Source organism: Taeniopygia guttata, chromosome 10 (assembly GCF_048771995.1).
Source record: "Taeniopygia guttata chromosome 10, bTaeGut7.mat, whole genome shotgun sequence".
Lineage (NCBI taxonomy): Eukaryota > Metazoa > Chordata > Aves > Passeriformes > Estrildidae > Taeniopygia > Taeniopygia guttata.
The window spans coordinates 7,323,803-7,351,223 of NC_133035.1; the positions used below are offsets into that span (position 1 = coordinate 7,323,803).

The window sequence follows — 27,421 nt, forward strand, 5'->3', positions numbered from 1 at the left end:
ACTGTGAATTGTAGAAAAGCCTTAATTAAGAAGGAACTGACTAATAAGGTACATAAAGAAGCAACATCAAGAAGACGTAAGGAAGAAACAGTACAAAGCAGGAAGGGGAAGCCAGAGGGCTTTGTTGTGTGAAAATTAGTCATTTTCTGATATGCACACACACACATGCTTAAAAACTGAAGGGGGGAAGGGAAAGACACAAAATGACATCATTCAAGAAGAGACCAAAACTCAAACAGTGTAAATAATTGTGAATGATCCGATAATAAAGAGGAAAAGAGTGTTACAAATGAAAGCCAGCCAGTTCACATCCTTAGATTGACCAGATTTGCTTCTTGATAAAAAGAGAACGCCAGGGACTGATACAGGGGACAAGTGTGTAGTAACCAAGCCATACACAGATTAGGTCAGCATAGGGAGTAGAGGCTGTTAACCTTCCATAAATGTGTGCTCATGTAGAACACATGAAAGCAGAAATGCTTTGGATGGATTAAGAAAGTTACAAGGTAAGAACTTGAAAGAAGAAGCCCAGGGCAGGATACTGGAAGAGCAAATTTCAAACAAACTTCACAAACAAAAAACTGTCCTGGAAATTGGAAAGATAAAAGCACAGTGATTGAAAGCTGAAGCAAAGAGTATAGAAAGGATTTAAAACAGAATTCGGAAATAGCACAAAAGACAGCAGCCACGTAAAACCAAAATCAGCTCCCAACTAACTACCCAAACAAAAAGCCCACATTATTAGGAAGAACAACATTTGTGCTTCCTTTCAGATGGTCTGAGTACTAAAAAAAAAGGGAAGGATGTCTCCTAATATGCCATTTATGTCAAAAGGAAGCTTCATGAACTGCTAATTTGCTGGAGAACTAGATATTCTGTCAGAGCTGGTCAGAAACCCTTAATTAAAGAAGAATTTCTGATTCATGCAGAATTTCTACTGGTCTGACAGAAGTTCTTGAAGTGCAGGATATCATCACTGCTATTCAGTAAAGATCAGCAGCAAAGACAACAAAGCTGCACCTGAATCAGCATTTACCACATACATGCTGGGGGAAGAGTGAGTCTTGTTGGCAGCATTATGACTATTTAACACAGTTTGCAGAAATTGAGTTTTTTCTCTCTCTTCCTCTCAAGTCAGGGTGATTTTTTTCTATTTTTTGAGACCAGTTGCACAGAATGAAAGTACCAGTTTACAGCAAGTTCTGATTTTTTTTTTAGTTGCCAAAGCTTCCTATGAACCAGGGCTGTGAAAATCAATGCTGAACATAAATTCAGAGCAAGTTTTCGGGGGGGGGGGGGGGGGGTTGGATCAAACAACTCAGCAGTTTAATATGAAGGCTATTTACAGCTTTTATTGCTAAAGCAGCACATCAGAAGAAAGACAGGTCATTGAATGACCATTGAAATGTTCCATTACAAACCAAAAGGTAAGTAATTTTTAGCACTTTAACACTAACGAATATTGCTACTTAGTTTACTTAAACAAGTGTCAGTAAAACAGAGCAAAGTGTTGAAATAAATCCAAGTTATCAGTTTCTCCTAATGCTCAATGTTATTTATTTGTTTCACCTGCAAGCTGTTACGTCCATCTCCATTAATTACCAACACACACTAGCAATGGTATCAAGATCATTCTTTTATTTCCAAGAAGTTCCAGTCAGTTAGTAATTTCACATGCAAAAGTATCCCTGTCCTGCTTTACTTTTCCTGAATGGGAAAATAAATAGCAAAAGGAAACTACAGATGTCACATAAAACAGGGAACTGGAGTGGTTTTGGAGATTAGTTCTGTTCTGCTAAAGCAAAAAATAAGTTTCTAGATAACACTGGGACAGTTATTCCCATATGCTTTCCCTGCAAATGAATGGGTACTTACTTTCAGTTCATTTGTAAGCTGCTGTATTTTTCGTTTCATTTCATCATATTCACCATACATTTTCTTTCTTACTTTTTCCAGAGTTGCTCTCACCTGGTGTCAGAAAAATCAAACACCTTTATCAAAATTTTGGATTATATTGTTTATATAGTAGGACATGATTTTTCTTCTCTATGTTCTTCATTGTTATTTTCCATAATTTCCACTGTTAATCTACCACTGTATAACAGCAATTTATTCTCAAGAAGAAGACAAAAAGTTGTCTCAAGACTTGTCTACACAGGGATGATACAAGTAACTGTCACTATGAGTAATTCCAAACCTCTCTGTACATGCTTAAGCACTTGTAAATTAATTTATATAAATTAATTTCAATTAAATATTCATAAGTCATTTTAGCCTGATTACTAAATGAATTAAAAGTAATTTGATCATATATTGTTTTATTTCTGAAAAAAAGGCATGGACTTAGTGTACCTTCATACTTCAAAAAGGGTTGGTTTCCCGTGGGTATCCTTTAGAGATAAACACTTAATTTCAGTATTTTAGACTTGTATCTAAATAAACAACAAACTAGCTTACATTTACCAATGCAATTTCAAATCTGAAGAATGGCGAACTCAATTTGATTTCAAGAACTATGGATGCAAATTACTCTTTGCCATTCTAGGAAAAAAAATCACTCAAAAAAACCCCAAGTTGGCCTCCAGTTTGGCTTCACATGCCACTGCAGTTATGTTTGCCTACAGCCTACATAATTCAACCTCATTTTTTCCCTTCCTCACCTCCACCAAGCACAGGCTGATTGCAGATCATTTAGGTCAGTGAGTTTACTGTGCCTGCACAGTGGGGCGAGGGCAAAACTTCAACAGGGGATGTTTTTAGCAGCTCTGCATAGAATGCCGCCACTGCCTCCCAGAAAGAGGGCACTGGCCACCAGACCCATGCAAGGAGTGCTCCCTACCCTCGGGCTCCCTTTGGCATGAGGAAGAGAGAAGGAAGCTGACTCCTGCCCAGCCGCTCAGGAAAGCACCTCTCGCCCTGCGCCTCCCCACGCACAAGCACAGGCACACACCCTCTTGCAAGATGCAAATTTGGCTCAGGCAGAGGAAGCTGTCAGCAGCTCTGACATGGCCCATCATTTTTGGTCTATTTGAGTCAGCACACACACGGCACAAGCTGAAGACTCTCGTTAAAGACTCCACTTTTAAAGACGACACTACTCTAGCAGACCAAAGGTCACAAAGGAGCAGAGCTGAACACGGCTTCCAGAAGACAGAGAGCAAAAGCCAGCATGTCTCCTCCCGTCTTTCCCTCTTTTTCCTGGAACCATCGTACCCTGAATGCACAAGCAAGACGTGCAGTTCACTTGGTCTGATATGTCCCTTCATAAGGGACAGACAAGGGCAGGGAGATGGTCCCAGCCCAGGCAATCCCAGGTACCACAGACAGTCCAGTTTGGGGAGCTGGCCCTGCTGTGTGCCAATTCACCTGTCCCTTGACACCACCCCAGCAGGGCAGAGAAGCTACCTAGGCAGGAAAACAGCAGCCGAGGCAGCCCGTGTGCCTCGCAGCACTGAGATCCTGCCAGTCCCTAACCTCAGCTTGAGAGTGGTGAACACCGGGAGCCGGCGAACCGGGAGTACCGAGGAGAGAAGCAAGTGCTGATAGCCACAGAGCAGGCACACCGATTACACACAGTGATTACAGTGCTTTGCACTGCTCGCTTGACTCGGGGTTCCTCCCTTTTCTATCAACTTCACTGCACTTGAATCAGTGTAACACGATAAGCACTGGCCAACAGCCTCCTGGGTGGTGAAGGTGGATGGAAAGAGGTCAGATTATTTGCCCTGAGGTAATCAGGGTGTTACTGCCACAGCCTGAGCGCCAAAGACTGGTGGGCAAAGAGATGCTGAGTTTCAAGAACAGAAAAATATCAAGCAGGATCAGAAATGCATTTTTGTTTTTCAGATCTTCTGCCAACTGTGATAAATAAGCAGGCACAGAGAAAGTAGTACAAAGACATCCTTATTAGGCTATTTTAAGGTTGCCCCAAAATATACCCAAATGACTTTACTATGTCACCTAATTTAGAAGCCCTTTTCAAAGCTGGGTGTTTTGGGCTCAGGAGAAGCAGAGGAAGAGAGAGACTGTATCCTTTCAGGTGTCTCCTTACATAGTTTCTTCCATCAGCAAGCACAGTTCCCAGGTATAGAGCATGCCTTTTTCCCAACTCAAATACTACCAAGGCCAGCCACGAGCTTCAGAGTAGGTTCCCAGTTCAAACGGAAGTGTTGGGCTAGACATTAGTCATCCCATTATACTCTCACAGCTCTACATATATGGAAATATATGGATATATGGAAAGCGTATTTAACAAATTTTGAGGTGAAAATGTAACTCACTTCTTTAATGTAATTCATCTCCTCTTTCAGCTGATCAGCTGACCAGCCATAAACCACCATTTCTCTCTTATGGTTGTTGTCAGTTCGGTGCACAACACCATACACCATCCCATGAGAGAGCTTCCCTGGAGACATCCCATTTGGTACATGGTAGAGCTCCTAAAAATTAAAAAAAAAAATAATTAGAAAAAATCAGTACTAGACTAGAAAACCCAAATAAAATCACAGTAACTTACAGCCAAGAGAGACACCAGTTATAGTGAAAGCAAAACAGTACATATAAACACTAACTGCCAAACCTTTTGGAATCAACCTGTCAGCCTTCATGTTTTGGGAAAGAACAATGACCAACTTATAATTGATGAAAAATACAGAGATGCCTAATTACCACTGCCTTCAATGGAAGTCATGTAGGCACATGTAGAGACAACAGGCTAATTTGTACAAGGAGAGGTAGAGGCATGTAAGAAAAGGTTAAACTGGCTTATTTTTCTGCACCACCAGATGCCACTTTTCTGCATTCTTGCAGAACGCTGTCAGGTCTCCAGTTCCCTCTAAACTATAGAGTTATCCCTCATTTCCCAAACCCCCTGCTGCAGGAAACAAAAATTCACAAGTTTTCTCAAAAAACCATAAAAAGTTCTGAGAAACTGAAATTAACACTAATTTAGGCAGTGTTCTTTAAAAGATAAAATATCTGTTTCTCTTGAGGATAAAACAGAATTTGGAAACACAGCTGTTACTGATAAGCTTTGCACATTGTGTTTGACAGGTCAGTTCTAGAGAAAAATCAGGCACAGATTGTTTTACTGAACTTTTTTATGCTGGATATACCAGATACAGGTCCACTTGAGGATATTTACTATATTGACTTTAGAATATGTTTTTGTTTGCTTTATTTTGTTCTAAGCATTGTCTAAATACTCTCTTTGACACCAAACAGAGGCTTAAAGAGACGAAGCTCAGCATCTTATATCCATCTGCAGCTTCATCCTGGAGATCTCCAATCCTTACCATGACAGTGAAGAGAGGACACCATCTGCAGCCTAAAGCAGCAACACTCAGTTTTTAGGAGCCAAACCAACACAACTATGCTGGCAATATAAGAATAAATACTTCTTTAGGTAGGGGGAAAATTAACAGGAAAACACGCTTGTCTTAAGAAAAATTGACAGAGACAGACATTTGTTTTATATTGTGTCCTTCCCACATGGCACTGACTGATTTTCCTAAACACTGTAAATCCTACACATTCTTCTTTATCACATTATTTATAGTTTAAGAATGTTGCTGAAGCTCTGTGCAGGCCTGGGAGGGGAACAATCACAGAGCAGACACCTGATAAAGAACATTTCAGGCATAAAACAACAAAGCTGTAAGCCTTCATTTGAAAAGAAAGCTGTAAAACCACTTAATGAAGAAAACATTGGGCAACCAGCCCTACCTATACATGATGTAGTTTTGCACTTTGAAAACATTATATGCAAAGCTTAATATCCTCAAAATTAGATGTTTCATAATTATGTATTATTGGGGATTTTGTTTTGCTGTTTGGATGTACACAGCAAAAGCCCTACACCTCATAATTAAAAATAGAGAAATACAGAAACCAGATGGGGACATGACTCAAAATTATTTTGTGTTTGTTTGCTTCCAGGCTGTACAGTTTCTTTCATAGTTCATTGCAGCTCCTCCCCTGCATCTGGAAAAAGGGATTACACACAAGTTTCCATCTTCCTGATAACAGAATGAATAATCACTTTGATTGTTTAGAGGTTGCCAAGGCACCAGACACTGAATTCATAAATCCATACCCTTTGCCCATGATTTTCCATGAGGTGAACAGTTGAATACCAGCAATACCAAGGTCCTTTGTGCCTCTGAAACATTAGCAGAATTGTCTAAAGTGCTGTTTGCAGAGCTCTGGCATAAAAATTCTGACCAAGTTCCTTATTTTTAGAATATTATGAACGCATTTCTAAGGAATGCTTTGAAGGATGTCCCCTCTCCCAACCCCCCTACCCCCAAGAAAGACCTATAAATTCAGACCAATGGGTTTGCAGCTGAAGAATCACCCATGGCACGTATATATGTATTTCAGAGATGAACAGACACTTAAATTTACATTATAATGGACAGTACATGCAGGATTAGGTACGCACAAAGGCAGACTGGTTACATGTCTCTTGCAACAATGCTAAACTTGCCTGTTATCTGTATGTGCACAAGCCTCCTAAGATGCCTTTGTTACTTCTCTTTCAAAATATTAAAGGACTCTCCATCATCTGTTGACTGTTCCAGTTCTATGTTCTACTTAAAACACAGGATATTGTTTTTATCCTCTCCTTATTCTTCCTTCATATCACAATCTCCAGACAAGCGCCTGTTAAAATTTCAGTTCTTGCTTGTTTTAAAGATGGGTGAGCCAACTGCTACACAAGTAACTGTGCTCATGTTTTCTTAACCTTTTTCACTGCTGTTCCATTCCAGCCATGCTTATCTTCTACTCACCCTTTTCTGTTTAGTAACTCTGAATTTCTTCTCAGTGACCACTAGTTTCAGGGTTTTGTATAAATAGCCAAAAAAGGGCTCACCTGATGCAATCTCCTCTTAGGAGAAATGTTACAATCTAAGTCCTCTGAATGGAGGGTTGAGATGGTTGCTTTGTTTGTTGACTACTTTTTCAATACAGCTTTGCCTCTAAACGGGGTCTTGCTGAGTAGCTCAGCTCTCAAATATCTCCACAGAACTGCAGCAGTAAGCATACATTGAATATACTTCTGCCAGTTTGCCTCCCCTCAAGCTTCTTTATCCATCTTTGTCTATTATTCTCCCTTCACTGTTTTTTCCATTTCTGCCTTGTATTCTGTTCTTCCTCTGATACATCCTCTCTCCCATGCTTCCTCTTTCACAAATCCTGGATTTTCCACATGCTCAAGAACTACATAACAGTATTTTAAAGTCAAATACTTCCCATTATTTTCCTCTGTGTCCCATACATACCCACTCTCAGAACTCAGATATTTTTGAAGGCTGGTCCTCAATGGTCTCCACTCTTATCTGCAGTGAGGCATCTCAGTGAAGATAACAATGTAAGTAAATACATGCAAGAATTTAGGAGCAAGTAAATACTGTAAAGCTAACCATAATAATGCTTTAAGATGGAAGGGTTCATTAGATTAATCAACCATTGCTGTTTAAGGTCAAAATATCAGCCAAATCCCTTCTAATGTGAGCTAATGATCTGGAAAGGCAGAGTCAGTTTAACCAGTTTGTGAATATTTCTTTGCACCTATAGTCAGTTCTACAACAGCCCAAGGTGACAGCAAGGACACCTGGTATGGATGTTGACATGTCCTCGATCAGCCTGTAGGAATATATCCTGTCTGTGTTGCAGCAGCAGACAGCTGCACTTGGTGTGATCACACAGAATGCACCGAAGAAACAGACTGTCTTTACCTAACTAATTAATATTTAAACCAGAAGCCTACACCCCAAGGTTGCAAAAGTCTTGATAATTACCATGCATCCTGTTTATGTCTCTGTCCAAGGAGACAGCACAAGTATCATAAAAAAGGTGAAGACATTACAAAACTAAACCCTAAATTTAAGTTTTTAGCTGTTTTTTCTATGGCCCATGGTTTAATTTGCATTACGTAAATAACACTGAGGGATGATCTGCTCCCTAATCTACCAGTTTTATAAATGAAAGTCAGATAGGCTCATGTATTATACTTCTCCCTGCCCCAAAAATGAAAGCAAAAAGACAGGAGATACATATTTTTTGAGAAAAAAGGACATCTAATATAATGCTTAACAGAAGTCTGTGTTAAATATCCCTTAAAATTGTTCTGACTCATGATCTTCTGTTTACTTACACCACCAAAATACTTTAAACAATAATTATATCAGTCAAGCAAGGCTTTATCTTTCCCTTAACAGCCACATTCCAGGTGTTTCTAAAACATCCAGTTACCTTTTACCTGTTCACTAGTTACACAAGGAACAAGAATATTCATGCTTTTACTGAGGTTACAGATTTTCTATTCAGTAAAATGACACATTTATAACATTGAGCTCACCAAGAAAAGTTACTGTACTCTGTCTTTTCATATTCCTCTACAAGCCTGTAAAAATCATGTTACATTTAGGAATGTTTTACATTAAACTAGTATTACAATAGGGGAAACATGCCACAACAGACATGAGTGTTCTTAAATTCATGAAGAATGCTAGAAGCATCGTTGAAGCTCCTTGGGTGTTGAATTTAGGTGTCCATCTCAAAAGAGAAGTGCCAGACATTATGCAAAGTGATATCTAACCCATGAAATCTGTACACAGAATGCCACTGTTTACACATTGGGAAACTAAGATACAACAAGTACAGCAGTAACCTCAGAAGTCAGTGGAATTCTTTCTGTATTTTTTTATGTAGTGCTGGTTTTAACAAAGGTGTTGCTTAATTAGTCCAAGTCAAAAATGAAGCGACCAGTGCTGGAGAGGCTGAGAAACAGTAACATCACCTGTAGCAGATGAACCACATTTTTTCAGGCACAAGTTGTGCTCTGCTGACAGGAGTGGGCTGGCAGCAGCAGAGAAAATAGCACTGCCCTAGATTCCATGTGCATCACAGCCCCATATTCACTGCACTCATATTCTTGAACCAGGCCTGACAAAAGTTCTGCTTGATTCTCACCATGATGTACAGAAGCAAATTACTCTTCTGGCTTTTTTACAGCCTACTTTTTTTGCTGGGGAAAAAAAAAAGTTTGCTATGTTTCTCCATTCTTCCTTAGGAAGTAAAAAGAATTTCACTTCTTAGTTGTGATGCTTTAAAAAACAAGAAAATTAAAGTGTTTGAGGCTATATGCAGCCAAAGTACCAACCCGAGTTTAAGACTAAACACTGCTCAAACTTGGCTGAAAGCCACAGACAGTAAAGTACACAAATTTCCAGAGTGTTATCTCATTTTCATTCTCTTGTCCAAGTATCCAAATGAAAAAGAAACATCTGTCTATACATATCTTCACATTCTGCCCTCAAAAGCTTAGCTGCAGCTTCCAATGACACTTCCAAATTTACCCATGACAGTGAAGAAAGAGACTGATGGATAAAAACAAACCCAATTGCAAACAGGGACAATACAATTGTCTGGTAGCCCTTTATTATGCAAGACAAGAGAGGCTTCAGGATATGCAGATTTTGCATACAATCTGCCAAGCACAATATTCCTTTGTAATTCATGGTGAAGTAAACAGCCTCACACTACTGTCACCCATTGTCTATCATGGACAGAAATAATGGAACAGAATCAGAATGGTTTGTGATTCTCTCTACCTGAAGTCCTAACAATTCAAACAACCCAACTAACCAGCCTCTTCCTGTGGGTTAAGTTCTTATATGCTTCTTTCAGGGTCTCTCATCCTAAATAGGAATATAAAAAATCCAACCTGACACAAACTCACTTCCCCTTCAGTTTTTGAGATCAGTTTCTAACTGTACCATCTGCCAGCCTTTCACAAAAGGCAGGGCAGGCCACCCTAGTACAGTATTGCCTGCAGCAATTTTCTTGCAACAAATCCATCATTTAATTTTAAATCTCTTACACTAGTTCATTTTTATTCAATGGATGCATAGCAGTAAAAAAGTTGATCTAGAAACTTACTGCACTGATACAAATTGAATGAAATACAGCATAAATTTCCTGCCAAGTTTGGACTCCAATGAAAAAGGCTAAGGCAAGAGTTACCAACATAACTGATAAAGATTCACTTCTGGTCTGACATCAAGCAGCAAAACAAGTTATTGGGAGGATCAGCACCAGCAAGAACTGCTGTGCAGCTCATTAACTGATTCTGAACTGAAACACCTCTTAATGGTACTGGCCTGAGAGATGCAGAAAAGTAACAAGCACAGTGAGCCATCACCGTGTCACATTAGGGCAGCTCAAAATCACCTCCTTCTAATGAAAGACTTGAAAGAGGAGATTACAACCAAATGTCACGCCATGGTGTATTTATAGTTTTCTGGCATTCCCTCCGACACTGCAAGGTCTTTTCTCTCCTCCCTCAGCAGCAGAGGCAGAAACTTGTCCTGCCCAAACAGGAGAGCACCTGCAGCCAGGCTCTGACCACCTGACTTGGCTGAGCACTTCAGCAAAAACTGTGCAATCCCACAGATTGCAGTTCATTTCTGTAAGTCACATTAATGTATTGTAAATACCAAAAGCATTTTTCATGTTCCCATTTTCTTAGGAGTCAGCAATTAAAGTCAGCACAGAATTCGAGATTCCATCAAGGGATTTGATGTTAAATTTGATTCTTGCTGAAGCTGGATTTTTGACCTTAAATTGTAAAGTGCAAGGTAAAAAACAGAGCAGTTCCCTAATTTCTATTATCCCAGCCAATTTCCAAAAGGGACACAGTTCTCATTGGACTGTATAAGGATTATCTAACATTTGTAAAACTTTTGTTCTCAAAGTGCTTTAAGGATTTCATTAACATGAAGTCAGCTGAACATCGGTGATCAGCAGATACCCGATTACTGGTTTTAGGAGATTTTTTCAAATTAAAGTGTGCAGTAAAAGCATCACAGCATGACTAATCATGAGGCATGTGTGCACTGTAAGTTACTGTATAACTAATTTGAATACATAAAGCAATCGATACACAGACAATAAAAATCTACAGGTAACACACTGCTGTCTGACTTTATGGACATGAGGAAAAACCAGTTCATGAGCAGTGATTTTTTTTGTAGCTGCTTCCATACACATGGCTACACTATCTGTGGGGTATTTTCCATTATCATACAGAAATTACAAAACATAAGTAGTTGGAACCATTCCTCTGTTTTTTAATTGCTATGAAATTGTTCGAGTAGATCCCATCTATCTCTGAAGCCTGACTTTATAAGCCTTTCAATTGTCTAAAAGTACTGAAGTTTAGAAACTACTCAGAACATACAATACTTAAATTGTATATGGTTTTTTCTGGTCTCAGCTTATAAGGACTCGTCTCTTAAATATCACTGTTTTGCACATAGAATCAAATAATGTATTTATTATCTTCATATCCTCTCCTTAACATTCTCTGCTATAAAGCCCACTTGCCTTTACTTGTATTTTGGGGGAAATAACAGCCCATTACATACAACGTCCCACAGAGAGAAACACTGGTCACATAAGAAAGTCACTACAAATTGTCCAGCACTAATCCTTAAAAATTCTTTCTCATTATCACATTACTCAGAACCATAAAGTGAGTAAGGCATGAATAAATATCTATCCTCCCCAAAAGCAAACCCAGATTCCTCTTAGGCCAGTCTGTGGGTTGCTGCAATCAGATACAAGCTGACGAGACTGACAGAGAAGCTACTCCAAGTGCTACAACCAAATGCCTCTGTACAAAATGAATTGTTATTATTTAATGGTGGCCCAAAATTAGTTTGCATTAAGGTCTACTTAAACTATTTTGTAAGTAACATTTCTAGATCCTGAAGAAGCAATTACTCTGCTAGACCAGTGTATGAAAACCTGAGTGTATAAAAGATTCCAGGACAAAAAAAACAACTGATAAGGAATCCTTATCTTGAGAATTTTACTTTGCATTTACTTTTATTGCTTAGAATGCCTTTTGCAGTAATTTTAGTTATTTTTGCCTTTAAGTATCTCTAAGAAATTATGTCTAGTAAACCCTATTGTTGTTTTTCTTTCTATTGTCATGCTTCCTATTGTCAGACATTGAGTCTGGCAAACTGCATCAACTTGTTTAATTTTGGTTTATCAAAGTATAAATGTGATGAAGTTGTAGAGCCCATCCAGATCCCCTTTTTAGTCTTCATAATTAAGACTAATTAAATATCATCTCTTGCAGTGAACAGCTCTTATAGAACAAGCTCTGCACCAAAGCAGATTGTAAATTTTTTTCTGTGTGCACACTACTCACTTCTGCAAAACAAATGGCCTTCTGAACCCTTCTAAGCACATGACCTTCAAAATCCCTTTCCTATCAGAACAATCTTGAATTCTTTAATTTCTTATTTGTACATCACACTTTACCGAAATTAGCTGTCACACACAAACATCAAGGTCCCCAGCACACAAACTACATTAATGCTCAAATCTTGCACATGAAATCTGAGCATACATGAAATAGAAAATGCTCTTTTAGGATTAAGAGGATCCTGATCAAGATCCTGTTTTATACAGGACCTTATTCCTAGTAGCTGTTTCCTGCTCTTTGATACATAAACTTGAAATAATCAAGTTTTAAAGGTACCTCACTCACAAATCATCTACAATCTCTGTTGTTCCTCGACCACTGTTCTATTTTGCGTGCAGTTTTGCCATCCCTAATTCCAAGGCTGAGGCTCAAAGCTCACACCCAACTTGATGATCTTCCACATGCTCTTAAATCAGCTTCGGGCTGCCAAAACAACAAATATCAACATCTATGGAGGGCAATGTTTACTTCTTATTTATAGAGAATTTAACTTTGATTTTTAAAACTTACACTTTTCTTTCTCTCAGTTTCCTTTGGTCCCTGTTCAGGCTGTGACACTTCATCAGGTGGCACTGTTAAGCGTAGCCTACACACATTCATCTGAAAGAAGAACAAGATTTAGGTGTTACAAAAATTATTTTAACAATTTGCTTTATAGAATGAACTGTACTGCAATTCAACTTTGAACTTACTATCTTATGTTTTCTACCACACAGCTGACAAAATATTATTTTTAAAGGTTAAAGGGATTTTCAGCTGGCAAAAAATAATTCAAGGGCATTACCATAATTACATACCTGAAATAGCAAAAATCCATTTCAACCAACAAATTGTTCTTAGGTACTCATAAATGACACTGAGAGCTGAGATAACAGAACAATGAACATAATTTTCTACTTTCTGCATTTTGTTTGCTGATTTGGCATACTTTTAGTCTTCAAAAGGGATTATTTAGAAACATAGAGTGTATTTTAGAGTAAATGCTTCTTTTCTGTCAGCATATAGCCAAGCATTTGATCCAAGGATACCTCAGTACTGCAACTCCACTAAATTAGAAACTAGGAAATAGGAGCATTCTTGAAATCTGATACATACAAATTGTTTGTAAAGCTTCAAAACACTTCAGAAAAAAAAGTTAAGAGGTGTTGTTTCCTATCTGATTTTAGAACAGCCATTCTCTTGCCAGTAGGCATGGTACCTTTCTGTACCCAGCTGCAGTTTGCCTTGCTTTCAGCTGAGACATCTTTGGTTTAATGGTGTTTTTCAAGCAATACATTTCAAACAATAAACTTGGTTAAAACGTTTGGTCTTAGTCCTATTCATGAGATATTTTTGTGGAAAACAACTCTTAAGTCCTAAGCAGAGCATAGCAAATGATGAAATGAGAAATTTGGCTGTCCAAATTGGAAGCTGCACTATACCTTCCTGTAAAATCCCAGATGTCTGCTGGCAACAAAGAGAGCACTTAAAGCTCTTCCTCCAAACCTCTTAAATATCTCTTTCATGATTACTGTGGGCCAACTGCTGTTCTTCTACAGCCCAGCATCTCATTGATCTGGATCTCTCCAGTTTCTCCTGGAGACATGCTGAACATGTGTCTCTCTTTCACACCCACCCTCCCACTGCACTTGTCCCAGCTAACAGCTCACATCTTGGTCATTACAGCACCTCATTTTGCCTTGAAAATGGCAACAAAGTTCTGCTCATTGCATTCAGAGCGCTGCAGCAAAGCCCTTCCCATACACTTCAAATGTTACAATTTTACAATTCATTTCTTCCGTCTTTCAAATCACTTAAGCTGCCCTGACTGCATTTTCAAGCGTCTTTGCAATATAACTTTCTCAGAGACCACCATTCAGCATCACAACTATTCAGCATCACATCACCACATCTCTGTTTTCCGTTTCCAGACAAAAGACCTTTTTCAAGTTTTCAAACAGGCTTTAACATTTTCTTCCTCCCAAGCAAAAACTATTAGAAGAACTATCTCCAACATCACTGTATTTTTCTGGCATTTCTTTAAATCTGTTGAGAGGACAAATCAATTGCATTTAGACTACTGGTATGTTGTCAACTATATTTTAGAAATATTAGGTACTGCCTTCCATCTTCATCTCAGTTTGGTCTTTCAAGTCTGCAAGGCCAGTAAGAAACAGTGTCCTGAGATAACGTTCTTATAAAATATGTGAGATGTGTCTGTATCATAAAGAATAAGAAGGGGAAGAAGTCTGTAAGAAGATCATGGTGAAACAGAACCTTTTCTGTAGACATATCTGTGAAAGCAGTGTTTTGTGAAGTGGCCTCCTCCCTGTTAATTCATCATTTATCCATATGCAAGAAAATCTAGAACAAGAAGCCACAGAGTGACATAAAGCCCCCAAAACATAAAAGCAGTTTCTGCTTTCATATTTGCTAAAGAGTATGGAAACAATGAAATGCATTTTAAAATTATGAAACTTGGTACATTGGCTTTTGATTCTGATTGGCTGCTATGTTTGCTCTAAGACACCAGACTGTCTCCAGATGCTACTGAAGCTGGTGCTACTTCCTATTTACAGATTAGTTATGCAGATAATAATAATAAATTCCTCATCTTTAGAACTCATTGATTCATAAGGTAACTAACTTCACCTTTCCTCATCTATTTCTTCATGCCCTTTCCTCCCATTAGCTTATTAAGGCTCTTTCCTCTTAAAACATTCCTGTTTACAACAAGAAGGGAAATGTAGACTGGCATTCCTCCATGTAGGCAAACAAAACCCAGAGCCATAAATAGGAAATAGAAGTGAATTTGTGCTGTGTAGGAAATAATAGATAAGGCCACCTTTTTCTTACAGTGATTTCAAACAAAGGAAAACTGGACAAAAAGGAACTAACATATTGCTAGGATAAAACATTAAAAATGCCTGAAATAACTAGAAATAGATAATGACTGGCAATTCAAAGTTAGGAGAATGAGGCTGTGTATGATTCTCTGAAGCAAATAACTTGCCTATTAATCAGTACTAGGCTAATCATAGCCAACAGAGATTCACAGTGTGGTGATTATGAATAAGTAATTATCCCTGCACCTGTACGCCAGTGAGTGAACCACGACTGCCCTTCACATCACAGGTGTCACAGGGCTACTGTGAAGGAAATCACAGAAGTCCAGTACAGACAGCAGTCAGGTCATCACAACTGCACTGGAAATCTAAATTAACAGCCATTTGTTGAGACTAAAACCACTGTACAACAAAAGGTTGTAATCATTTAAGCTGTTTTTTCTTGCCCTTTTCACCTTGCCTTATCTATTATCCCCAAATCACTTACCCCACCCCACCTCAACTGGCAATCATAAGGATTCCAGCCTTGAAATTGTGCCTAGCAAGGCTTGTACAGCAGTGGCACAGTACCACCCAGTTCCTTGCTAAAACAAACTTACACAGGCTGTACTCTGCCATTGTTTACAACAATGGGACTTCCTCAGCATCCCTGGGGAAACAGCAGCAAATGTATAAAGCAACTATGCAGTCCAGCTTCTCCTGAGCATCAGATGATGCATTCTACCTAAGGACAGCACTACAGACCCATCTGCTAAAATTCAGAAACACTACAGAGACTGGAAAGGAAAAAAAAACAGGCACTGCTTCCTCCTCCAGCCCTCAGAACAGTTCTGAACACTGTACATGCACTGTTCTTGCTCTGCAGGCCTTCCTGAAGGAACAACACACTGTGTCATTTGTCAGTGAGTTTACTTGACCAAATCAATGAGCAGGCTCACATGGAAATCACAGCAAGCCCTTCTCCCACAGCAAACACTGCTGTAGTGATGCCTTAAAATGGAAATTATATCCTAACAGGAAGAGCCTCAACTCAGTGCCAAACAGTGGCAGGATAATGTGCAACTGATGATGAAAAAGTAATTTCCAGAAACAAACTGGGTAATGCAAAAAGAAAATGGAGAGGAGAATGAGAACATGGAAAGAGCTGCAATTCAATTTCCTTCATCTGCTTACTGACAGTAAGAACAAGTGAGAGAAAACAGGGACAGACATGACTTCCACCTTAATCTTCATGTCATTAATGTTGCAACTTTGTGAGCATAAGTTTTAAAAATAAATACTGGGTAGAAGAAAAACGAGGTTTCTTTCTAACAACCCTACAAGACTGTCTGACTTTTGTTTAATTTGCAGCATCTGCAGCTTTGGCAAGTCAACATTATAAACAATCTTAATTGTGCCAACATTTTATGCTCACTCCTGGCTTTTTGACACCAACAACCCATGAGTGGCATTTCCAAGGCTCATCTGACACCATTTGCGAAACAAAGACACAGACAGGAAAACAAGGACTGGACACCAACACCAGACTGCAGAAGTTTCCTGACTGCAATGAAAAGTAACAGGTGAAAACACATTTTTTTACTGAATTTCAAAGAGGCTAGTGGGACAGCATAGAGGAAAGCTACTGCAATAGTTAAAGAAAAAAAACAATATAGTTTCTAGTTTAGTTTAAAATGTTGACAATCCATCGCCCAGATCCACAATCCACATGTATGTTTACCATCCTACTCAAATCACTAGGGTGCAACTTAAAATAAATACAGATGACAGATTCAGTTTAAGTAATGTGCTTCAGCCTCTTCTCCCCACTTTCCAAAAAACAAAGCACCCAGAAAGGCATTAATCAGAATTAACTATGGGCTGAAATAATTACAGATTTTTTTCATTAAAATTGTTAAATTAATGAGGAATGCTGTTATAGGATAACCAAAGTTACCAGTAGTACAGCAACAGAAAAATACAGGCTATTCTACTGGCAATCAGTCACTAAAGATTTTACAGGACCTCCACAGAAAAAATATGTGGTTCAATATTGATCTAGTTTCAAACCAGCCCTGGAGTTCTACATCACCAGAATTTAATACTGTTGATACTGACAAAAGAAATGGGGATAACATGCTTGTAGAGTAACTACCTTATCACCTCAAAGGCTAAAAATCCTTCCCTTTGCCAAAGGTCAAGTGTTGGCTTTAGACGTTTGAAGGTGAAAGCAAAGAAACAGTGCATGTTTCATTTCAGTCCTAAAAGGCAAAGAAGAAAGTACTTTCTTTGGTCATTTATCTGTTGATTAGCCTACTCCATTTATGAAATCTCTCCCGTGAGATTCCACACACAATTAAAGGGCACCTTCCTGTGACCAGAGGCACACAGGAATGTGACACACATCTTCCTTTTATTCAGCAGTTATTCTAATTGTCTCTCTCCCCTTTTCTAACAGCTCATGGTAACAGAGCCACACTTCACTAGAAAAGGGACAACGGCTTCCCAGTGGGTTGTAGTCACAAATTAAATTCTTACCAGTTTTCTTAAAAGCATGCATCAAATTCAGTTCATCATTCCCAAGAAATCTATCAAGGGATTAAAATAAGAAGCTTATCACCTGAAGTTCCCTTACTGTAACTTCTTTAAGAAATACTAGAACAGGGAAACTCAATTGGAACACAGAAGACGTACAGGGAACTTAACTATGATTTTCAAGTCACCGTCATTTTTCCTATGCATGAGCAATTTAACTTTTTATGAAGAGCCCTCTGACCTTCTTGCTACCACGTAAAACCAGAGCAACACAACATTCTTCATTTTTTAGATTATGAATTCATATTTTTGAAGCATCAAAACAATAACTGCATAATTCAAGAAACGTCATGGTCACATGAATGTATTTTTAGTAAGGATACGATTATCACTTTTTTTGATTTCTTTCTTCTCATGTGGAATCAACATTCACAATGATAGCAGTATAGTTGCAGAAGCAAGAAAAGGGCTATTTAAAGCTGAGTGGCTGTACAAACATTCCTATCATATCTGCCTGAGTTTTAACAACTTTTTAGAAGCCAAACAAATTAAGAGATGGTTATTATTTAGTGCATTTATGAATTTTTTTTTAAATCAGCAAATTGTATATCTGCATTTGAGGAACTGATTAAACAGTTAAATTACTTTTGCCGTCTAAACCATTATAGTGAGCTTTCTCAGGATAGGATAGGCTAGTTCGCATTCTAAATATCCAGGCACATTTCAATGATGCGGGAGAAGTCTCCATCGCAAGTACACCTTCCTCGCAGGTTTAGAGAACAGGCCAGGGTCTAGACCTACAAAAGCCTTGCAGGACTCTCAAAAACTCTTCCCACACCTACGAACAATGCACAAAAAGATGCTCTCTCACACCCCAAGATTCACCTGAAAACACCGAAAATAAGGAAGGAAGGGGGGGTGGGGGAAGAGAAAGGCGCTCCGCAGGTAACTACACGAGGGGGGATGTCGAACCTCCGCTTCGCCCCGCGCACCCGCCCGCAGGAGCTCCCCGCCGCCCCCCCGCGCTGCCCCGCGCACCTTCCGCCGGGAGCGGCCGCCGTCGCCGGGCGGCCTCCGGGGGCTGGTGGTGGTGACCGTGAGCCCCGAGCTGTAGCGCAGCATCCCCGCGAGCCGCCGGGCCAGCGCTCTCTGCGGCTCCTCGGGCCGGCGCCGCCGCTCCGCCCCCGCGCACTTGGCCGCGGGCGGCCGCAGGGGCCGGGCGGGGGCGGGCCGGGGCTCCGCTTCCCCCTCCGCCCCGCGCAACTCGCGGCCCCGCGCCGGCTCTCGGGCCACCGAGGTGCCCGATTCCTCCCGTGGCGTGACACTGGGCAAAGTCGCTGTGGGACGCTGAGGTGCCAGTTCAGGGTGGCATTCCCTCTGCTCACGGGAATATTGAGTGTCGGGCTGCAGCCTGGGGAGAGGAGTTTTGAGGGGAGACTCAGAAAGGTCCATCTGTCGCACAGCCACCTCCCGGCACTGCAAAACGGGGGTTAGGGCTCGCTGGCACCAGCCACTGGCTGCCACTCAGTCCTGTTCTCCGGCACCCACCTCAGAGCACTGTAAGTGTTATGTGAAAGCTGGACACTGTCCTCCCCTTCTTCCCACAGTAATTCGTGAGCCACCCAGGTCTGTCAAGTCTGTCCGTGCTCCGGGAATGGGTACCAGACTCATCAGAAAGCACGCAGATCCCAGCCAGCCTGGGGGTTGACAGGCACATAGCCGGCGCAGCTCAGTGTATGAATGACAGCATCGGCCTCAGTGCCAAAGGTCCAACAAGGTGAGTGTGGTCTGCCCGAGCCGGCTGGCCCCGAGCCAGGTTGCAGGTGTGGACTTCAGCATTTCAGATGCTCAGTTCTTCCGGATCTGGGCTAAGGGAACGCCATAACTCTGTACTACCCTATACGGCCTAGGCACACAATCTATCTACAGCCTTGGGCATCTGTCGAGTACTACATTCCTCAGTAATCAAGGGAGTTACAAGCAAAGGAGATGCTTTCGTCTGAAAGAAATGACAGAAAAAATAACTTAAACAGCATTAAAAAAAAAAATCTCCTGTCTCCATGTAATTAAATTAAGACCACGTGAAAACGGAGTTATGGCCATGTAATGTCCTTACCCATTAAGATGTTAATGACCAGAGAACTGAAGAGAGGAAGTCTGCATGGAAAAATGGAAACTGCACTGAACTATGGGTGCCTCACCCTCTCTGTGTACAATACCTCTGTTCACTTCTGCCTCTCAGCTCTCTGTCCTCAGGGAAGGATATTGAGCTATTGACATGACAAGCATCTGAGCAAGAGAGGAAGAAATCATTGCCCAGCGCAGAGGAATGAATAAAGGTTCTGCATTTAGTATTGAGCATCTTTTTTGCTGTTTTCCCAATTACTATTCTCTTCTCCTCCAAGGGAAGGTAATAAAGCCCAAGGCAAATGAATTAGAACATCCACTTGTATTTGTATTTCTCTCAAGGCAAGATTGAGTGTTACACGATTCTTTTTGTGGCAGGGTGTCTTGCTCCTACAAACAATTGCATTTCCCTATGAATCACCCCGTCTTAAGTCCTGCTTGTAATGCTGCTTTTGTAGGTTTGCAGAGGATAATAGGTTTGTCATCATCAAGAGGAACATGTTCCTTCACGACTATGTTGTCTACCCGTGGGGTTATCCCTTAGCACATGTTCCTGGTCATTCTGGTGTGTCTATTTAAATTCTGGTATGCAGACAGCTGGTGACCTCGGTGGTTTCAGCTGAGAAGGAATTCACAGACCTGTGAGATTGCTCTGGTTAGTTACAAGACTATTTTGTGGACTGTATTTTCCTTTGGAAGAAGGTGTGTATGTGGGGCTGCTCAGTCGCTGTAAGGCACAAACACAACTGCTTTTCTAAGAACAGGCACAGAGACTAAACTTGTGCTACACTATGGAAAAGGACCTCCCTTCCTATATGATAAGTCATATTATATTATATTATTATTATATTATTATGATTATTGTGCTATGGCACAATAATCATTGACATAAGAGATTAAGGCACAATAATCAGATCTCTGGAAAAATTGTCAAAGTCTGCATCAACTTTAAGAATATTGATAATTTTGATGGAAATCTTATAAGTGCAGATAAGGAAAAGACTTGTCCATGGATAATAGACAGACAATAAAATATTATTTTCTCAGTTATGTCTATTTTAGTTGCAGCTCTCCCCATTTTTTGGAAAATAGCAGAAAGACATGTTTCTTTGATTTACCAATATAAGTTTGAAAAGGAGCATCTCCTATTTAATCCTCAGATTAATATCCTCTAAGAAAAAATAACCTACATGCATGGTGAGTAGTCTCCCTATTTTGGATACTCTCAGAATCACCTTCCCTTCCCCTGCCAACAAGATGTACAAGTGTAGTAATGAGAGTAATTTGTTTGCTGCCTTGCTACTTGACCATGCAACCATTTTCAGTCTTTTCACCCCTTGTGTAGCCTGCGTGATCCCTCTTTGCATAAAAGCAACATTTGGAACAACTTTTTATTCATTCCCAAAGCTCTGCCTACAGTACAGGGATTATGGAGCCAACTACTTGTATGGAGTGAACATCTGGTACTCCCCAGGCAGCAGAAAGCAAGCTCAAGAGAAGCTTTTGAAGCAAAATGAGACATACACAGCAGAGCTGAAAAAAAGAACTCTAGAATTATTTTTTGATAAAGAAAGAAGAAGCAAATTTGTGATCTTCGGCTTGGACAAAAGACAGTGGCAGGGAATGGGTGACAGAGGCATAGGAGATCATGACTGGTATGCAAATGTGAGCAGGGAATAGCTGTTCATTATTTCCTACCCTTGAGAACAGTGGATTTGAAGAAAACCAGGCACCACATTTCTGTGTGAAAGTATGTCAGAAGAATCACTGATCATGAAGAGTTTAAATGCTCCCAAAAAGTAGCTGGGTAAGCTCATGGAAAACAAGCTACTAGGGCTATGAAACATGAAGACAGGCCTAAACTCAGAAGGTCCCTGGAATGTGGGTTTGCTTTGTTGATAGGTCCGCAGTCAAAGGACCTCTGACACTCCCTTGTTCTCCTGGGCAGGATTAACTCCCCACCAACAGTACTAGAGGTGACAGACTTCTAGCAAGCAACAGGTCTCCTCTGCTCTGCAAAGATGCTCCCATGCCCAGCTGTTGTGTGCCTTGGGCACACTCTGCACATATTCATGGCTGCAGCTCATTATTCCACGCTTGCCAGTCTCTCTCACCCCCTGTGGAGGTTTAACACAGTCACTCTCTCCACAGTCTCTCTCTTTCAGTCCCTGACACGTCAGGGAGAAGTCTCTGCTTTTTCAGCTTGTCCCTGTTTGCCAAGCCCCATGACCTTACCTCCTTGGTTCTGATAATCTGGTTTGCCACAGTTTACAGATCTTTTTTCCTGCAAGAGTCATTGTACACTGCTGTACTTCATACTCTGCTTGGGACATGGCACTAGTTTACAAAAACAAGATGGAGGAATAGAAAGTAAATCACTACTTGGAAATTAGTTTGACTAAAATAACGCTATTCTGCTGTTTTTTACAGCTGGACAGGCTTCTCAAAAGGTATACATAATTATACAGACTGCTCATAGACAATATACAATATGACAATAATCCAACCAGGATGCTGAGCTTTCAGTTCAAAATCTGCCAGTGCTTTCTGACTACAATGGTCCAAAGGCACAGCAGGTTAATTACATGATTACACTACAGTATGAATATCTGAAGCAATAGTTATTGTGAAAAAACGAATATCATTACATAGAAATAGCAAGAAATTTAAAGTGTAGGCACCTTCCTTGATTTTTTGTAACTGCCCTATTTTCCCATCACCAGCATTACTCCCAGGAGCCCAAAGACCATTTTGCTGTAGGAAAAATTAAATGGGATGGCACAGAATCAGCAGGCCTTTCTATGAAAAGCCCTTGATCACAAGATGGACATAGAGCATGCAGTTCATGGAGGAGGAAGAAGGTCTGCCCTCCTAGAACAGCAGGAGTGGGTAGCCTGGTCTTCCCATAACAAATTGCCTAAATGTAGACATGCTAAAAGGCTGATTTTTTTTTTTCCCCATCAAAATCTCCTGTCCATCTTCAGGCTAACTGCTGACATAGTCCAGAAGAAAAAGAAAAGTTCCTGTAACATATTACCAAGCGGAATTTTAATCCTATGAGATTTGGGAATAATTGTAGTCACAAATTGTACAAGAACTCACACCTGTGATCATTAAGGTTATGAAGTCCCATTCGTATTGCTACAAAAATGAGGTTATAATTAACTTCTAATAGCCTTCACTTTCCAGGGGGATTAAGATCTATTCTGCCTTCATCATCCCTAAGGCATGAAACCCATTATAGCAGAGATTATCAAATGGACAGATGCATGTAAAACATTTCAGAACCAGATTTAGTAAGAACTGGAGCCTTGATCAATGATGTTTCCTGAAAGCTCTTTCTTTTTTTCTGCCAGCTCTCACTGTTGTATTCTACAAACACACATTTAACTCAGCACCATGTAACTATCAGGCTCTCTTTTTTGAGTATTACAGCTCACATGAAAATTTTAGCCTGCTAATGGTCATAAAACAGCCTGACACATATCAAAAACTGAGCCTCCAAAGTCAGTTGCCAAAGTCAGGTGCTCTTATATGCAGTATACAAACTGATATATAATACTGTTCAGTTTTTCTCTTGAGTAGTATTTTGTCTTTTACTGGCAAATATATCTTTGCTGCATTTGCAGCTACTATTACCCTTTTGATTTGATGTAACACATACAGCTAACTGAATGTTCAGCTTGGCTTAGCTACAAGCGTCAAATCACTTCTCAGACCTATTGATATAACTGCTCTCAAACTTGGTACATGGTTAATACAAGATTACTGCAAAACTCAGAGCCTCAGGGCTTCTTTTAATATCTTCTGCTTTTAATTGTTGTCCTGCTTTCTACTCAAAGTCCATCTTCCTGTTGAGTTCTCAAAATTCTTTTTAACTATATAGCAACAAAGTAAAAAAAATGCTAGATATGTCAATAAGTAATACAATGTCACATGGACAGTAATTTCCCCAGGAACAGACAGAAAGGACAAAAGGGAATGGGTTAGACAGGAAAAACTGTATCTGGGCATGACCACAGAGCAAGTCCATTGAAGCCAATCAGGTACTGACAATAGTGGCAGGATTCTGCAGTGTACCTTTATGCATCCATGTCAGTGCATTTCACATAGTTTGTACCCTGAGCAGTGGAAAAATGAAAATTACACCTGGTAGATGTGATCTGTAGAGCCAAACTGTTAAAAGCAGTTTATAGAGAAACAAAAATTACCATTATTAAGATTTTAAAGAAGGCTGGAAAGCCCTAGAAAGGCAGGTTTTTCAATTAAAAGGTATTTTTACCTTTATTTGGGAGGGCTTTTTGTAATTGTACACTTCTACAATCATGACTTATGATTTATTAAATTTTTAAAAAGACTGGAATTTAAAATGAACTAAGAAATATGAAATGTTGAGACAAATATAGGACAGTTTCATTTATCATGTGTGTCTGAATCTGAATGAAAAGATAGCACTCTAATTTTTCAGTCACAAATTCTTAGGGATTTAGATAGCATCACTTGAGATGTTGCTGAAGCGTATAGGGCATCAATACAGTTCTGATTCAGCAGAAAAAGTACCACCCCCTGATTAATCTTCACCATTTCCTTTTCCATGTAGGTCTCCCATTCAGTTCCCAACTGGGTCACAGCCCACGGCAATGTGGCTCGAGATACACATGAAATGCTGGAAGCCTGTCACTCATTCTCCAGCAGCAGGTTTGGTTTAGTCAGTCATGCAAGCAGGACAGTTCAGCACAGATGTCATATAAAAATAATGCAGCACAGGAGCAGCAGCAGTTCACACAGGGGTGTGGCTTGGCCAGTCATGGAATGGAACCTGTTAAGGTGGGTAGGAGAGTAGAAAACAGGCACACCCACTGTTATATTGCCAGGCGCCACTGTTATAGTGCTATTTTATTTAAAATCATGTTCCACTCCCTAGAGATAATAGCAAATGATAGATCTCTTCTGATCCCAGCATTGTCAGTGTGGCAGGAAATAAGAAAATTTAAGAGGCAGAAGTAAATTGTGGAATGCAAGTTCTTATGTAAGTGTGAGGAATGTACATATTTCAGGGAGTGGGAGCATTAAGATAGGAAATCACTATATGTGTAAAAGAAGTCACAAGTGACTTCTTTTAGTTTAAAAGGGGAAGATGAGAGATTTCATTTTGTTTCTCCACAGGAAAGAAAACATGGAAGAGTAAGAGGGCAAAACCAATATTCTGCTTCAGTGCTATCTTCTGATAGAAGACCAGAATAGCAAGTGGTTGACTTCAGCCCTGCTTCAGGGCAGAGGATGATGAAAACCAGGCATTTGTCTAGAACATCTGTACAGATTCTACAGAAGTTCTCAGCTGTTTGGCTTCTCCCTTGTTTCAGATCTGGTTTAAGACCTCCATGTTCTCTCATGTCAGAATGATGTACATGGGAATTTAGCAGTCCTTAATGGACTCTCACAGCCCATTGCCTGTTCACACACACAGCTGGGACAAGGAGCTGCCCATAAAAGTTGTTTAGTGTAAGTGAAAGGTCTTCTGTTTGTTCTATTATTTATTTCCTTTCTACATACAAAAAAAAAAGAAGTTTATTAGAAGTCATATAAAAAGAAAATAAGGTGGAAGAGGAGGAAGAGGAGGTATTTTAATCATAAAATATCAGGTCATACTGACTTGTGAAATCAGGCGACCTTCATCAGGAAACTTGGGTCCCTCCAGCTCTAAAAGTGTTCTAACAGACATCGCTGTATCTACAGCATAATGAAATTTTCTAATCCTGTCACCATGAACTGTCTCATTTCCTCTGAGTGTAAGTCATCATAATAATAAGAAAAAGTAAAGTAATAATCAATACAGAAGATAATGGTTGGCTCTAACTGGACTAAAGTTATTAGGAGGAACATAGGAAGGACTAAATAGTTAAGGTACTTAATAATAGCTGAGCCAGCATGACTAAATATTACTTAGGGGACTTCCCCTCTAACATTGGTCCCAGGAAGGAAATGGATTTACACACCTCACCACTTATATATTTGGTCACACACTGTATCTGTGAATCTGCATGGCCACTCCTCAGATTTCCCATGTGTCATCTTTCAGGATGCTGCAGCCCAGAAAGAGATAAAAACTTCTGTCATTAGCATTAACTTGAAAATTGCATTTCCCTGAACAATTAGCCACTATTCTTTTTCTCATAACCTCACTATGCTTAGGCATTTTGATGCAGTTCTGGCCTACCCAGGTTACTACTTTAAGAAGCTTATTACAGGATAATAGAGCACCATTCCCACCTCAGGAAATCTTTGAGAGGAGTTACTGAAGGACTGAAAAGCTTCCTGTGTGGCTGGACTGGCTAACACAAGGAATTCTATTAAGCCTCCTTGAGCTGGCCTAATAGGGCACATTTTCCTATATGTCTTGCTGGGGCAGAATTGTATCACCTTGCAGGGGTAAACAGAAATGGCATATCAAGAAGTGAGTTTGAATTCTCTGTTGCAACTTTCATGGAAAGCAAATAGTATAGGGCTGCTGTATTTATTTCAAAATGCAGCTTCTGCAAGGTGTATTCTTTTCCCATTAGCTTTGCATAAGAAGAACTCACAAAGCATTTTAAAATTCACACATACACAGTCACACGCATGACAGTTGGCATGTAAGCAGAGAAAACAGATATAAGAGGGGCATGGATAGCAATAAGTTCTTTGAAGAGCCCTGTCTGAAACACCAATTCTCCCTGGTACAGAATAAGAACAGAAAGACACCAAAAACCATGACAAGAAAATTGCCCTACTTGTGCTCTCATTTTTTACTAGCATCTGCTTGATAATAACTGAGAAGTAAATGGAGATGCTCTGGATATTAATGTGGGTTAATAGAATTAAAGTAGCAAAAAGGAGATATTGCCTGTTATAATTAACCTGGAGATCCATTGCTGCCACAAGTCACAGAGTAAAGCCCTGAAGGAAGAGGTTGATAAACACGTGATTGTGGGTGGGTTTAGAGCTCAGGTTTAGGTCAGGCAGAATGGTGAGCTGGTTGCCATGAAATGAGCCAGAGTTATCAGCCAGATTTACCTGAGAGGGACTGACAGTAGCCTCTGACACAATTGACATGGGGGGAAGGAAAGGAGGGGATCTGCCTTCCCATGGGACCCTGAGAATTGGAGCTGTTGAAAACAGGATGTTAGACCATCAGTCTGCCCCTGGAAATTTCTATAATCCTACCTTTTAGAGAAACATTTACCCAATGATTAATATAGTAACACAAGATCCAATCCTTCTCCTTCTACAATCCATAGCCAAATTATCAGTAATTTCTACTTCTATAGAACAGAGGTTGTAATATATTAATAACATGCACTGGATACATTGAAAACACCTGATGATTGTTCATTTTCTAGCTTGCTTTTAGTAAACCTTTTGGAGGAGGTTCACTATCAAAATCTTAATCCACTGTCCTATGACAGTGAACTTTTGCTAAAGTATTAGAATGAAAAGTATACAAAAATATTCTGACAGCAGATAGGTTAGCAAGGTCTTAAGACATTTTGGTACATTTCCCACTTCTCATAACTGGAGTTACAGAGTCTCTATGAATTATGGGGCTTTCCTCTGTTAACACACACATTTAGTATTTTGATGGATTAACAAGAGAGGAGAACACAGACAAAAAGATCCTATAGAATTTAACAGT

The 27,421-nt window shown here is 39.9% G+C and overlaps 1 protein-coding gene across 4 annotated transcripts in view; it reads right to left on the minus strand.

The window, feature by feature from the left end:
- MYZAP (myocardial zonula adherens protein) overlaps positions 1-19,558 on the minus strand; it is a 53,025-nt gene extending 33,467 nt beyond the window's left edge. For 3 of the 4 annotated variants that reach the window (XM_030281456.4, XM_012578169.5, XM_072933772.1), the window contains exons 1-4: positions 18,661-19,127; positions 12,794-12,883; positions 4,281-4,439; positions 1,876-1,968 (exon numbers count right to left, since the gene is read on the minus strand). In XM_030281456.4, coding sequence (XP_030137316.4) covers positions 1,876-1,968; positions 4,281-4,439; positions 12,794-12,883; positions 18,661-19,074 — 756 coding nt within the window. In that variant the 5' untranslated portion in view covers positions 19,075-19,127. Of the gene's footprint in view, positions 1-1,875; positions 1,969-4,280; positions 4,440-12,793; positions 12,884-18,660; positions 19,128-19,170 lie in introns of those variants that run through there. The other variant, XM_012578162.5, reaches the window with a different exon arrangement.
- Positions 19,559-27,421: the final 7,863 nt, after the last annotated feature.